The sequence below is a fragment of the Chinchilla lanigera genome, unplaced genomic scaffold (genome assembly GCF_000276665.1).
Source record: "Chinchilla lanigera isolate Chin_1 unplaced genomic scaffold, ChiLan1.0 scaffold00070, whole genome shotgun sequence".
NCBI lineage: Eukaryota > Metazoa > Chordata > Mammalia > Rodentia > Chinchillidae > Chinchilla > Chinchilla lanigera.
This window is the reverse complement of record NW_004955471.1, coordinates 9240765-9253522: the sequence shown is the minus strand read 5'-3', so window position 1 is coordinate 9253522 and position 12758 is coordinate 9240765. Positions and strand designations below refer to the sequence as shown.

Sequence of the window (12758 nt, the reverse complement as noted above, 5' to 3'; positions counted from 1 at the left end):
AGAAAGAAAGAAAGAAAGAAAGAAAGAAAGAAAGAAAGAAAGAAAGAAAGAAAAGGGAGAAAGTTATGCATTAAATTGATTCCTTCTTTCTACATGAAAGATAAAGAGTTCAAAAAAAATTTAAACAGTGAAATGCATAATTACATAATCTAATGAATCAGCAGAATTTTTTTCCTTCAATTTGTAATTACTCATTATATAGAGAGATACACAAAATAGGTAGTAAGAACACTTAACCTGAAAATTATTTAGCAATTACGACAGATGTATAAGTAGCTTAGATTTTTTTTAAACCTCCCATACCCACATACCTCAAAAGATTATGAGATAGTAAATAGGTATTAAGAGATAAAATGTGGAAAATTGTGTTTAATCCTATAGTAAAAAACATCAAATACAGGGCTGGGGATTTAGCTCAGCGGCACAGCGCCTGCTTGGCAAGCACAAGGTCGTGAGTTCGATTCCTGGTACTGGAAAACAAACAAAAAAAATCAAATAGTACTTTACAGTATATTTCTCATATTATAAGTTCTCTTATATCTGATGAATGGTTAAAAATGATAATTCAACAACACATTTAAGTAAATAACAAAATATATCATATATAAATATTAGAAGATAAATGACACAACTTTAAAATTCACTGGGATGAGAAATATTTTAACTATAGTAAGCTAATTTTAAATGTAAAATGCTTGTAGAGTATTTTTTGAATTTAGGTTTACAGGAGACTTGAGCAGATGGATGAGAGCGAACTCGCCCCACCCATGGCCATCACATTATCAACAGTTTGCTTTAGTGTGTTACATGTGCTATGGTTGGTGTCCTAGTTACTTTTCACATTTCTGAGACAAAATATCCAACACCCAGATGCTAAAGGAGGAAAGGTTTATTTCCGCTCAGTTTGTAGAGGTTTCAGCTTTTATTTGGTTAGTTCCAAGGCAGGGTGGCATGGCAGAGGGGGTTCACAGAGGAGAAACAGAGATACAAGCCCTAACAATTGATAAACCAATATTGATACATTATCATGAACTAAAGTCTAAAATTTGCATTAGAGTGCACTGTTTATCTTGTATACTTCTATAGGTTCTGACAGATGTATAAGGTCCCAAATGCAGTCTATCTAGGAAAATGCGTGCTGCTATAGCTGGAGGAAATATTATATAATTATTCGATCAGATCTAGATGACAATGACACTCTTCTGCTCACAATGGTACTGTTCTGTTTACTGGATACCTGCTTGCTATTTTTTAATCTACCAATTACAGAGAGAGGAATAGTGAAAATGCCATTTACCATCCCTCTTGTTTTATATCTTTGCCTGCCATAGTCTGACATTCTCACCGTAATGAGGTACATATGTAGAATGGTCACGACTTCTTAGAAAATTCAATTTTTCATCATTACATAACATCCCTCCCCATCTTTGATAACCTCCTTGTCTGAAGCTTGCTTTGCCTGAATTTAAAGTACCTGCTCCAATTTCCTTTTGATTGGTGTTAGTATGATATATCTCCATATTTCTCAATCTTTGTCTTCATAAATGAAGTGTATTTCTTGTCAACAACATATCATTGAGTCCTGTATACTATTCTGTCCTGGTCTTTAAATTGATATTTTTAGACCATGACATTTAAGGTGATTACTGATAGAGTCAGAACAACTTCTCCCACACAGTAACTGTTTTCTGTTGGTTGCACTTGTTCTTTATTTTCTTTTCTGTCTTCCTCTCATTTTCCACTCCCTCTGGTTTCAATCCAGGGTCCTATAAGATTCCACTGTGTCTTCTCTCCTAGCATATAAATACATACCTCTAAAAATTATTCAGAAACTGTTCTGAGTTTGCAGAAGACATTTTAACTAATCTAAGCACACTTTTAGATGGCACTAGACTGCTCGCAGGAAGGTCAGATGATACCTAATAAAGTACCCCCAAAGCTGCCTTCCTTACAGCATCCCTGGAAGTCATGTCACTTATTCACAAGAAAAAACTAACCAACATATTGTTATTATAATTACTTTGAGCCCTTATTATTAAATCAGTTAAGAAAACTAAGATAAGAATTATCTATCTTCATTTTGTAGTGTTTTTCCTTCACATTTATCTGAGTTTCTTATCTCCATCATTTTCCCTCTCTCTACACAACTTTTCCAAACATTTCTTCCGAGACAAGTCTACTGATTACAAATTCTCTCAGTTTTTGCTTGCTTGGGAAATTTTTCTTTCTCCTTCACTTCTAGAGGATAATTATACTGGATACTGGGATTGTAGGTTGGTGGATTTTCCTTTCAACATGCTAAATATTTCACTCTACTCTTCATTTCGTTCCTGAGAAGAGCGGTATATTTTTTACCCTTACTTCTCTGTAGATAATTTGAATGTGACATGCCTACATGTAGTTTTTATTTGTATTTATTGTACTTCATGTTCTCTGAGCTTTCTAAATCTATACTGTGGTATCAGTTATTTTAGAAAACTCCCAACCATTATCACTTTTAATACCTTTTTTCTCTTTTCTCCTTCTGGTATTCCCATTACTTTCATGTAACACATTTTCTAATTGTCCCACATTTTCTACATATTTTGTTCCATTTAAAGTTCTGTTTCTGTTTACATTTAAATTCAGGAAGTTTCTATGGACGAATCTTTAAGCTCACTAATTCTTTATCAGGTGTCAAAAGCATTCCTAATTTCTGTTGCAGGCAGTGTTTTTAATTTTGATGCTTAACAGTTTTCAGTTTTATATATTCTACACAGCTCTTCTTGCATATTTTCCACTTTTTCAAATAGCTCTCTTAGCATATTAATCACAGAGGTTTTAAATGTCCAGACTAACAATTCCAAAATCTTGGTCATATCTGACTCTGATTCTAAGGTTTGCTTTGACTTTTCAAATGTGTTTCTGTTTTCTTATCTTGTGGTATATCTTATAATTGTTTGTTGAAAGCTAGTTATGGTTATCAGATACTAAGAAATGAAGTGAATAGACCTTTAGCTTTTATGTTTACATGGGTGAAAGTTAGGCTGCTTTTAATGTTTACTGCCACTGTAGTATATTAGTAACTTTCCCATTATTGAACTGGACCTGACACTCCCAGCCTAAATGAGGATAGGTTTGTTTTGCATCACAGTTTCAGAGGTTTCAGTCCATGGTTAGCCAGCACTAGGTAGAAGAAACCTGCTCACCTTATGGAGGCCAGGAAGTGGAAAGAGAGGAGCCAGGGATGAGACTAGATCTAAGTTATACCCCCGGTGACCTGGCCCTTCACTCCAGGCCCCACACTTAATTGTGAGACTTTGGGGAGATAGTTTAGATCCAAACCATGACATATAGGTATATATTTCAATGTTTTCTGATGTCCTTTTTGGTTCCCCTATGGTCTTTTGGTTTTCTTAAAAATTTTTCTTTACATAAATTGTGTTTATTGGTTGTAATCCACAGTTGTTACCCTAGAGCACTGTTAATGTGGTCATAGGTACTGGAGAGTGGATATATTCTAGTTGTCTAGAATCCCTGGTCTATGACTTCCAGAAGCAACTCTACTACTAACTCCCACTTTCTTGTTATTTCCTGCACATCTTATTTACTCAGGACTGAACTTTCAGGGAATGTTGTGGTCAGTTTTTTCTCCTCATCTAGACCACTAAAATTTTCTCCATCTCTTCAATAAGTCTGTTTCACCTTCTAATTCTTGATCCTTTTGTATTTCTTACTAACATATTAATTACATGCTAATCAGGTTTAGTGTGATACTTCCATATGTGCATACAGTGTGCATTGATCACATCCAACCACCCTTTTCCCACCCTGTCTTCCTACCTGCACCTTTCTCAATCTCTAGTAATCATTACTGTATTTGTTTTTAACTTCCACATGTGGAAGAGAATAAGAGCTACTTGTCACTCTGTGTTTGGCTTATTTAAGTTAAATATAATGTCCTCCAAATTCACTCACCTTGCTACACATAACAGGATTTCATTCTTAGTTAGTGTATGTATATCACATTTTCTTTATCCATTCATCTCTGATGATTCCATTACTTAGCTATTGTCAGTAGTGCTGCAATAAATCTGGACATGCAGGTGTTTCTTTGGCTTACTGATTTCTTTTTTTTTTTTTTTTCAGTAGTGGGAATCAAACTCACGATGTCACGCTTGCCAAGCAGGCACTGTTCCACTGAGCTAAATCCCCAGCCCTTGGTTTACTGATTTCATTTCCTTTAGCTATATAACCAAGGACAGGATAGCTAGATCTTACAGCAGTCCTCTTTTTAGTCTTTTGAGGAATATCCATACTTGTTTCATAGATCCTGTCTTAGGTACTTTCTTATTGCTGAAACAAAATTCCCAACAACCACGAGTTAAAGGAGGAAAGGTTTATTTCGACCCACAGTATTTAAAGGTTTCAATCCATAGTTGGCTGACTCCAAGGTAAGGCAGCATCACAGAGGAGAAAGAATTTAGTCTGTGGTAGGCAGGAAACAATGAACAGTGAACCTTCCTTTCCCTTTTTATTCCATTCAAGCCATTAGACACTCAGTGTAACCCACACCCAGAGTGGATCTTCCCATTATCCACACCCAGAATTATGACAAACCCATCAATAGACTAATCTAATATCATACACCTAAATCTGGGTCACACACCTGTGATTCAGCCACTTCTCCAAGGCCTCAACTATAAATACATGAAGCTTTAGGCACATATCTAGGTACAGTGGAGAACAATATATAACTGATTTATATCTCCGTCAACAGTTTCAACATTTATGATTTTTTTGGTATTTTTGCCCATAGCCTTTCTATCCAGGGTGAGATGCAATGCCGCTGTAGTTTTTATTTGCATTTCCCTCATAGTGAAAGATCTTGAGCACTTTTTATAAAAATCAATTCAAAATGGACAAAAAGACCTAAATGTGGGACTACAGACTCTCAAATGACTAGAAGAAAACACAGGGGAAATACTGGCAGGCATTGGCATAGGCAAGGATTTTTCCAGTTATGCCCCTCAAAAGGACAGGGAACAAAAGCAAAAGTTAACAAGTGGAATCCCGTCAAACTGAAAAGCAGAAGAAACAACCGAATGCAGGCAAAACACAGAGATGGGGGAAATATCCGACAACTTTTCATCTGACAGAGTTAATATCCAGAATATATAAAGACCTCAACTTCACATTTAATAGATAAATAACAGTCCACTTTAGAAATCGGTAAATGATCTGAATATGCACTTCTCAAAAGAGGAAATACAAATGGAGAAGCACTTTTCGCTTTCTCCCACAATCCCTTCTTTGCCTGCACCGCTCCTCTAGCTGTTTGGGACAGGATTCCCGGCTCTCCGCCTCTGGGCTTCCTTACTCTTAACGGTCAGCCATTTCTACCTCGTGGTTTAAAGTGAGAGTACTGGGACTCTTCCTTTCCCTCGGGTGCTGAGGGCAGCCTCTCTACGCTGGGGTAGTATTTGGCTCCTGTGTCTCAGGGAAAAGACAAGTCAGCCAGACGGTGGAGCAGTCGGAGCACACGCATTCACCAGCTAAGTGCCCCGTCTTACGGAGCTGTGTTGCACGATGATTACAATGCTAACATCAGAGAGCACAGGCTGTCACAACCCGTGCAGTAATGCTGGGAAACTTGGCAATATAATGAGCATTACCAAAATCCAACTTGGGGACACAAAGTGAGCACATTTTGGGGAAAATGGCACCACCAGATTTGCACCCTGTGGGTCAAATCTTCAAAGTGTAAAAACACCACCACTTCGGCGAGCACAGAGCTATGCCTGACTAAGTATGCGCGCACAGCAAAGGGAACTTATTTGTTCAGCGTCTTCCTGAACTGCTCGATTCATCATTTCCCTTAAATGAAAAGGTCTTGCTTCCTTAATTCTGTAAATGAAATGAGGCGCTGCCTTCCGTCTGCCATCCGACAGTGCAGGCATGAATGTGATTGATACTCAGAGAACAACTTCCTTCCAGGAAGCCCCGCCTTTTCACAGTCCTGTTTCCCCTCCTCCTTGTGAACTGTACAGGCAGGTCTCAGTGATGTGTTCCTTCTGCTGAGGGGCCTTCCTGAAACTCGGAAGAGGACAGAATTCAGCGCTTCCCCTTTCTGAGCGTGTGTGTCCTTGGCTATCCTGGCGCGGATCTCAGGCAGCACCTCTGCACCCCAGGCTAAGAGCTGGAACGGCGCTGTCCAGCAAGACTTTGTGCAAGGAGAGAAAGAGTCTCCAGCCGGCACACCGGCTCCTGACAGAGGAAAGTGCCCTGGGCAAGTGAACTGCTGAGTTAGTTGTTCTTCATTCAATTACGTTTTCCTAATTTAAATCCAAATGCTGCCTATAGCTACACACTGGACAGTGGGGAGACAGGACAATGTTTCTCAAATTCTAGGTTGAGACCTCAGAACACTGCATCATAACCCGCGGCTCCGGAGATTCTTACAGATGGGAAACTTTGACAAGAATTATCTGGAGCACAATTCTCAAGCCTGCCTTCCTATGAGCTTCTCTTGGAGGAAGTCTCCAGAGAAACAGCCCCTGAGTTACACCCCAGAGATTCCGGAATGGAGAGAAAGTGGGGGAGGATGGAAGGAAGTGCGTAGGAAGAGAGGGAATGAGGGAGAAAGGAGGGAAGGAAGGAAGGAAGGAGGGAAGGGAAAGAGGGGAGGGAGGGAGGAGGGAGGGCTGGCCACCTCCCTGGACGATCAGCTCCTTGCACACAGGCCCTCCCTGCTCTGCCAGTCCCAGCGAAGGGCCCAGGGCGCGCCCTGACCCCAGCCTCCCTGGGCCTCAGCAGGCAGCGCTCCTCCGGCCTGCCGGGCTGAAGTCTGCGGGCCCAGCGGGAGGCGGTGGAGCAGCCCGGGCGCGGTGAGTACCTCGGGCCCCGGGTTCCCAGTCCCACGGATCTGCCGCTGAAGAGCCTGGTGCAGGTTCAGCACCGAGAGGGGAGGGGCGGAGGCCAAAGGGACAGCGGGTGCAGATCCAGGGCACGGATGTGAAACTGAAACCGAAATCTGCAGCCCTGGGACCTTCGCTCCTTTTGAGCGAGGGAGGGCGGCCCGGAGTTTAAAACACCAGGAAAAAAATTTACTGCCCGCTGAAACAAAAGGGGTAAAATTTAAAAAATGAACGCAGTTTGATAAATTGCAGCGGACCCTCACAGCGGAGTGAAAATAACGTTTGGTTTACCTAAAAGAAGTTTGAAACAGAAAGGAGAGTCTTGAAAGCTTTTATTTATCATAAAAATGATAATATTTGGACAGGTCAATATATGTAACCTGATTTAAACATTACACAGTGTGTGCATTTTTCAAAAAATTTCTTTTTACACCACTGATAGCATTTCTTTATCTTTTTATGTACCACTTAGAAAAGAAATTTAATAAATTTTTTAAAGAAAAAATAGCAGAGAAACTAAAAATTTAAAAAGTTGAAACCTAGATTTGTGCTTTAACACTTGCAAAAGAAAATGCTAAAGTGATAGCACTTCTTTTTTGCACAAAAATTTCTTTTATTGAAAAGTAGACTCTAACTCAAAGGTGGTGCGTGATTGCCAATACACCTGAAAGTAGGTGCCATACTTTTTCAGAGGTACCTGAGCCCGCATGAGGAAGCCCGCTGCCCACAGGTGATTACTGACCCCCGGCGGGGTCAGGCTGCGGTTCCTGAACTCTGCACCCGGCCGCAGTGCATTCTCTTCACCCAGGGCAAACTCAGGAGGGCTGTCAGTATCCCTCGCTGGAGGCTTTGCGGTAAAATAATTCCACTTTTAAAAATTAGGCATTCCCTTCGTGTGAGTATACTTATACAGGTTTCGTTTGGTTTTGCTTAATTTTAATTAAAATCGAGAAGCTCTTGGCTGACACCTGATGCCGGGGTGTATCCCATGATAGCTTCTCTAGGTGTTTCCGGGTGTCTCCTGGTTCTCTGCCCTTTGAATCTCTGCTAGCTCAGCTTAGCAGCTGTATCTGCTTGACCCTTACCCTTAACCTCTGAGCGACGGCTTAAACTTTCTTGAAACACAAAACAGTGATTTCATTGAATAGTGTTACTCTGTCAGTGTTTAAATATCCCGTGATGTCTCATCCTCAGCTATGTCCCCTTGCAAGACGCTTCCTTACCCACAGTGCATTTTGGCTTTTGTTTTTAAGTATGTGTAACATCAAATAGTGTTTACCTTACTGGAGTTTATTGCTCTGTTTAGAAGTTATTTCTATTCGCAGTTAAATTGTCCATGATAATTTCAAGTAAAATGTTTTGTAGGTAGTTGTATATTAAGTATTCACTGTAAGAACACACAAAGAATAATGTTTGGATGTTTAAATATTTACTACAACAAGGAATGGTGATTTCAGATAAAGTTTATTGAACACGCATCCAAAAAAAGTTATAACATAAATTTGGAGGGAAAAGACTAGATTGTCCTGAATTCTGTTCCAGAGAGGTTATTCCAGATGGTCAATGGGCAAAATGGGAGTCTAAATAGTATTGTGGAAAGACTGTGATAAAACCACTACCGTGCAGGCTTTTACTCTGCTGCACCTCGTGTAATTAGAGAGCTGAGCTCTGTCCACTGGGCTTCTCCGAATGGTACTTTATGGAACGCTCTGATTCTTGGTTGCTTGTGGATTGGGTCCTTTTCTCCCTAGAGGAACCAGAACTCTCCAGTCAGTGCCGCGGCGCTGTCCAGCGGCACCTTCTCGTGGATGGGAAAGTTCTCTGCTCGAATTTGTGCAGCGTCCTAGCTCCTGTTGCACGCGGCTGCTGAGCACTTGAAAGGAGCATTAGAGGAACTGAAGTTTTTTCCTTTTACATGATTTAGTTAATTTCACTGAAAACAGTGTTAATTTTTCTTCCTTCATTGTTATTCTCAGGCTCCCTGATTGCACAGCAGAAATAGTAATAGGCTGCCTCAGGTCCCTCCGGGAAATGGCGCCGTACAGCCACACACCTCTGCTGATGTTTGACCTGACGAGCTTAGTGAGGCCCATCTTCTGTCTGGTCAGCTTTTTGAAGTCATAATGAGAAAGAGTCAGCAACTACTTATGTGTTTTTGTGCTGGGGATTGAACCTAGGGCCTGGTGCATGCCACTAAGCTACTCCCCTAGCCAAGATTCATGAATTATTTAAACTGATACCTACCATGGAGGCCCTGCTGATGAAAAAATAAGGAAAGTGCTTTTACCTCTAGGGGATTCTGAGTATGCAGCCACAGCCCAACCTATTTATGTGCCTAAGCTCATGTCTGAAATGTAAGAAAAGCTTTTGCTTATCAAGCACTTAGTGGTTCTGAAAGACAGAGGGTGCTTTGGCATTTGATCGTCACAATACACAATGGAAATAAACAGAGTTCTAACCCAAAAATCTTTTCACTGAACCCACCCACCTCCACTGGAGAATTTTCCTAGAATGTAACAAAAATTGGACCCAGATCTTGGAAGAAGTTAGATTTCCAAGTTCTGAAGAAAAAGCTGGCTTTTAAAATTGTATGTTAGTGAGTTAAGAGGTTCGTTGATAGAATAAATGAACATGGTGTATAATTGCATGATGTCCAACCATCTGCAAGAAGAAATCTTAGTATACTTTTGATTAATAAATACTGGGTATTAAGCACAATCTGTCCACACATTCAGTGCTTCTCAAATTGTATCATTTTTGTTTCTTTTATCTTAGAAGCTCTTGAAAAGCACAGCAAGTCTGAAGGAAACCAGCTCTGTCTCGGACAGTGCTGGAACCATGGGCAATAACGGAACAGACCTCGACGTCGGCTACTTCTCCTCTTTCATAGCGATACTTCTGTTTGGATCAAATTTTGCACCACTTAAAAGATATGATACTGGTGATGGTAATTATTCTTCCTTCAGTATTAATTCTAAGAGTCTTTCTTCTGTCCTTTTAAAGTGATGGGTTTAAAATAAGTTTGGTGATCTGGTGCCTAGTGAATAGAGCTCAGCATAAATCAGCATTTGATAAGGCCCACGCCAGTCTCTGTGAGAGTTAGTCAGCAGAGGATAGCCCTGAAGTTGATGTTTCTTGGGAAAGCTGAGGTCAGTACTGTCAGGAAACCTTTTCTGCCATATCTGCTATGTTTATAAAAGAAGTAACTTGTAGTCAGTTCTGCTAATAACACTTGCTTTGAAGATGTATACTGATGCCTTAGAAAACAGTGTGAGCATAACCCGAAGTTTGTTCTTGCTTATGTGCAGTTGCGTCCCTAAGAAAACACCAAATGAGCACAGACTCCTGCCCTCAGAACAAGATGTGAAATAATACCCAAAGTGCACATCAGTGTGTGTGTGCACACAGGCACACATGCACGTGCATGCACATACACACACACACACTTGGTGAACTAGTGTCTTCCTCAGTTCACCACATGTGCTATGCATCACACCCACCTACATCCAGTGTCAGAACCTCAAACCACCCATTTCATAAAATTCTACAAGCTCTACACTCCCCACCCACTGCTCATGTCCAGAAGCAAACCTCAGGCCTTTCTCGAACAAAAATGCCATATTTACAGCAGCATTCGGGAGTTAAAATACTCTTTCATTTTTATTAGGTTACTACTTTCTATTTATAGATTTATTTTGCTACTGGGAATCAAACCCAGGACCTGGTACTTGCCAGGCAGGTGCTGTGTTGCTAGCTATATCCCTGGCTAGATTACTACTTTTTAAAAGACACATTACTGATGAATATTTTGGTGATTTTTTTCTGGAACTCTATCTTCCCTATAAACTCTGTGGGGATTTTTGTGTGGTATTGCATTGTTTGTTGATTTTAGGAATGTATGTATACAGCATATCAAAACTGACTGTGAGGTGATTTTGAAGAAACAAAATGCAAGAGTTATTTTTATCCATCTGTGCTCCATATCCAAGCCAGAAGAAACTGGAGGTAGGATGGTGAATATCTATTGGGAATTAAACTCCTGTTGCCAATGGTTTTATGTTCCTAATGTCCTCATACTGCTTAAACAATCGAATTACAAATCTTTTTTCTCTAGAGGCTTCCCTGTCTTTTCTTTTGGACTTGAGACAGGAAAGAAAACTGCTACAAAAACAGCAAAGAGGATAGGGATAAGCTTTCAGGTCTTTGACAATCAGCTTTGTGATGTGAGCAAGCCAGCCTGTCTCCCTCCCTCCCTTCCTCCCTCTCTCCCTCCTTTCCTTCCTTTATTTCTTCCATAGGATCTTAGATTCAGGGTCTTGGGTATAGCTGTAGTTACCACTGAGCTACACCCCCAGACCTAAGCAAATCTCATCAGCTCTTTTGCTGGCAGTTTGTAAAATGAAAGCTATGTAAAATTAAGTTCATTCTCATCTCTGTAATGCTATTTTGTTTTTTAGAGGTTAGGACCCAGGTTTTTTCTCTCTACTCTAAGAGAGTCACAATAGGCAAAAATCTTCCAAAGTTAGCGTCAGAGGTGATGAGCTGAGTTATAACTGTCTCAGTATTTCTTTCACTGTCAACCACTCTATCACTGTGATCCATAAGACTTCTCTGGTGCGGAAGCCTGGAAAGGCACGGATGCTCTCAGGTCCCCAGCGCCCTTCAGATAGCTGGTGAAGAGCAGCAGCTCCGCTCAGAAAGTCGTGTGGCTCAGGTGTGGGACATGCGGCTCACCACGAACCCTGAACCCTGCTGTGTGAGACCTGCACGTGGCCGTGACTTCATCCCTATTCAGCCATGCAGAGCTGGCATAAACGATTTGCAAAGGTTTCAGTCACAGTGTGTTACTGTGAAGCTCCTGACGCCTCCCCAGCCATGTGTGTACCAAGTGTGACATCTCAGTGGAAATATAGACTTGGTTTTGCCAACACTGAGAGGAAATTCTGAATCTGCCTGGTAGGTGGAGGGAAGAATGCTAAACTGGAATGCACAGTGCACAGGTTTAGGAGACAAACAACCTCGGTTTAGATTTCATTTTTACTCAGTGATAGTTATTAGGTCAAGTTTCTTACTCTGGAATTCATTTGCCTGTCTTTGAGGTAGGACCAATTATCACGCAGAGTGGTTGTAAGAAGAAAGTATGCAAAGGGCCTAGGGCACAGGCATGTAAGAAACTGTGCCCATTCCCATAGTGGAACCTCATCGAGAGTCCTAAGCACAAATTCACTCAGACCAATTTGGACCCCTGACACCAAGTTCTCTTATTTCCAGGAATGTTTCTTCAGTGGGTGCTTTGTGCTGCCATTTGGTTAGTTGCCTTAGTCGTCAACCTGATACTCCACTGCCCTAGGTTTTGGTCTTTTGCAATGCTTGGAGGCTGCATTTGGGCAACAGGTAATGTGTGGTCTAACTTTCTATGTAATCGTGTTATACCATGATCGGAATAACTGATTCACAATACAGAGAGTCAGAACATTCTGCATAATTCTTTGTCATAGGTAATAAAATTAACTATTTAGTTTCTTTCTTGCCAGCTCCACAGATTTTTGGTACATTTCCCGATTTTTTTCCTTTTAATGGTTTCTAAGTTCCTGAGAGAAAAGTATTATGGTCAAAATAGTTCAATGTTTCTTTTTAAGTGTAACTCTATGCTATTTTACATGTGTTGGCCCTTCTTTCCCCAGCATGTTTTGTCAGAAAATATTTACTAAATAGTAATCGCTAGCCTTGTCATTTTTAGGATATATGCTTAAAAGTAGGTGGCATAGATATATAATCATTTATTTTTTTTTTTATTTTAAGGATAAAAGGAGGGAAACATTAACAGACATACAACATTTTACAACATATCACAAGCACAAT

At 40.5% G+C, this 12758-nt stretch overlaps 1 protein-coding gene across 7 annotated transcripts in view; it reads left to right on the top strand.

Moving 5' to 3' along the window:
* The first annotated feature begins 6675 nt into the window (after positions 1-6675).
* Tmem144 (transmembrane protein 144) overlaps positions 6676-12758 on the top strand; it is a 76050-nt gene continuing 69967 nt past the window's right edge. For 3 of the 7 annotated variants that reach the window (XM_013522916.1, XM_013522915.1, XM_013522918.1), the window contains exons 1-3: positions 6679-6866; positions 9672-9843; positions 12168-12290. In XM_013522916.1, the coding sequence (XP_013378370.1) occupies positions 9735-9843; positions 12168-12290 (232 nt within the window). In that variant the 5' untranslated portion in view covers positions 6679-6866; positions 9672-9734. Of the gene's footprint in view, positions 6867-9671; positions 9844-12167; positions 12291-12758 lie in introns of all 7 variants that reach the window. The other 4 variants (XM_013522914.1, XM_013522913.1, XM_013522912.1 and 1 more) reach the window with 3 other exon arrangements.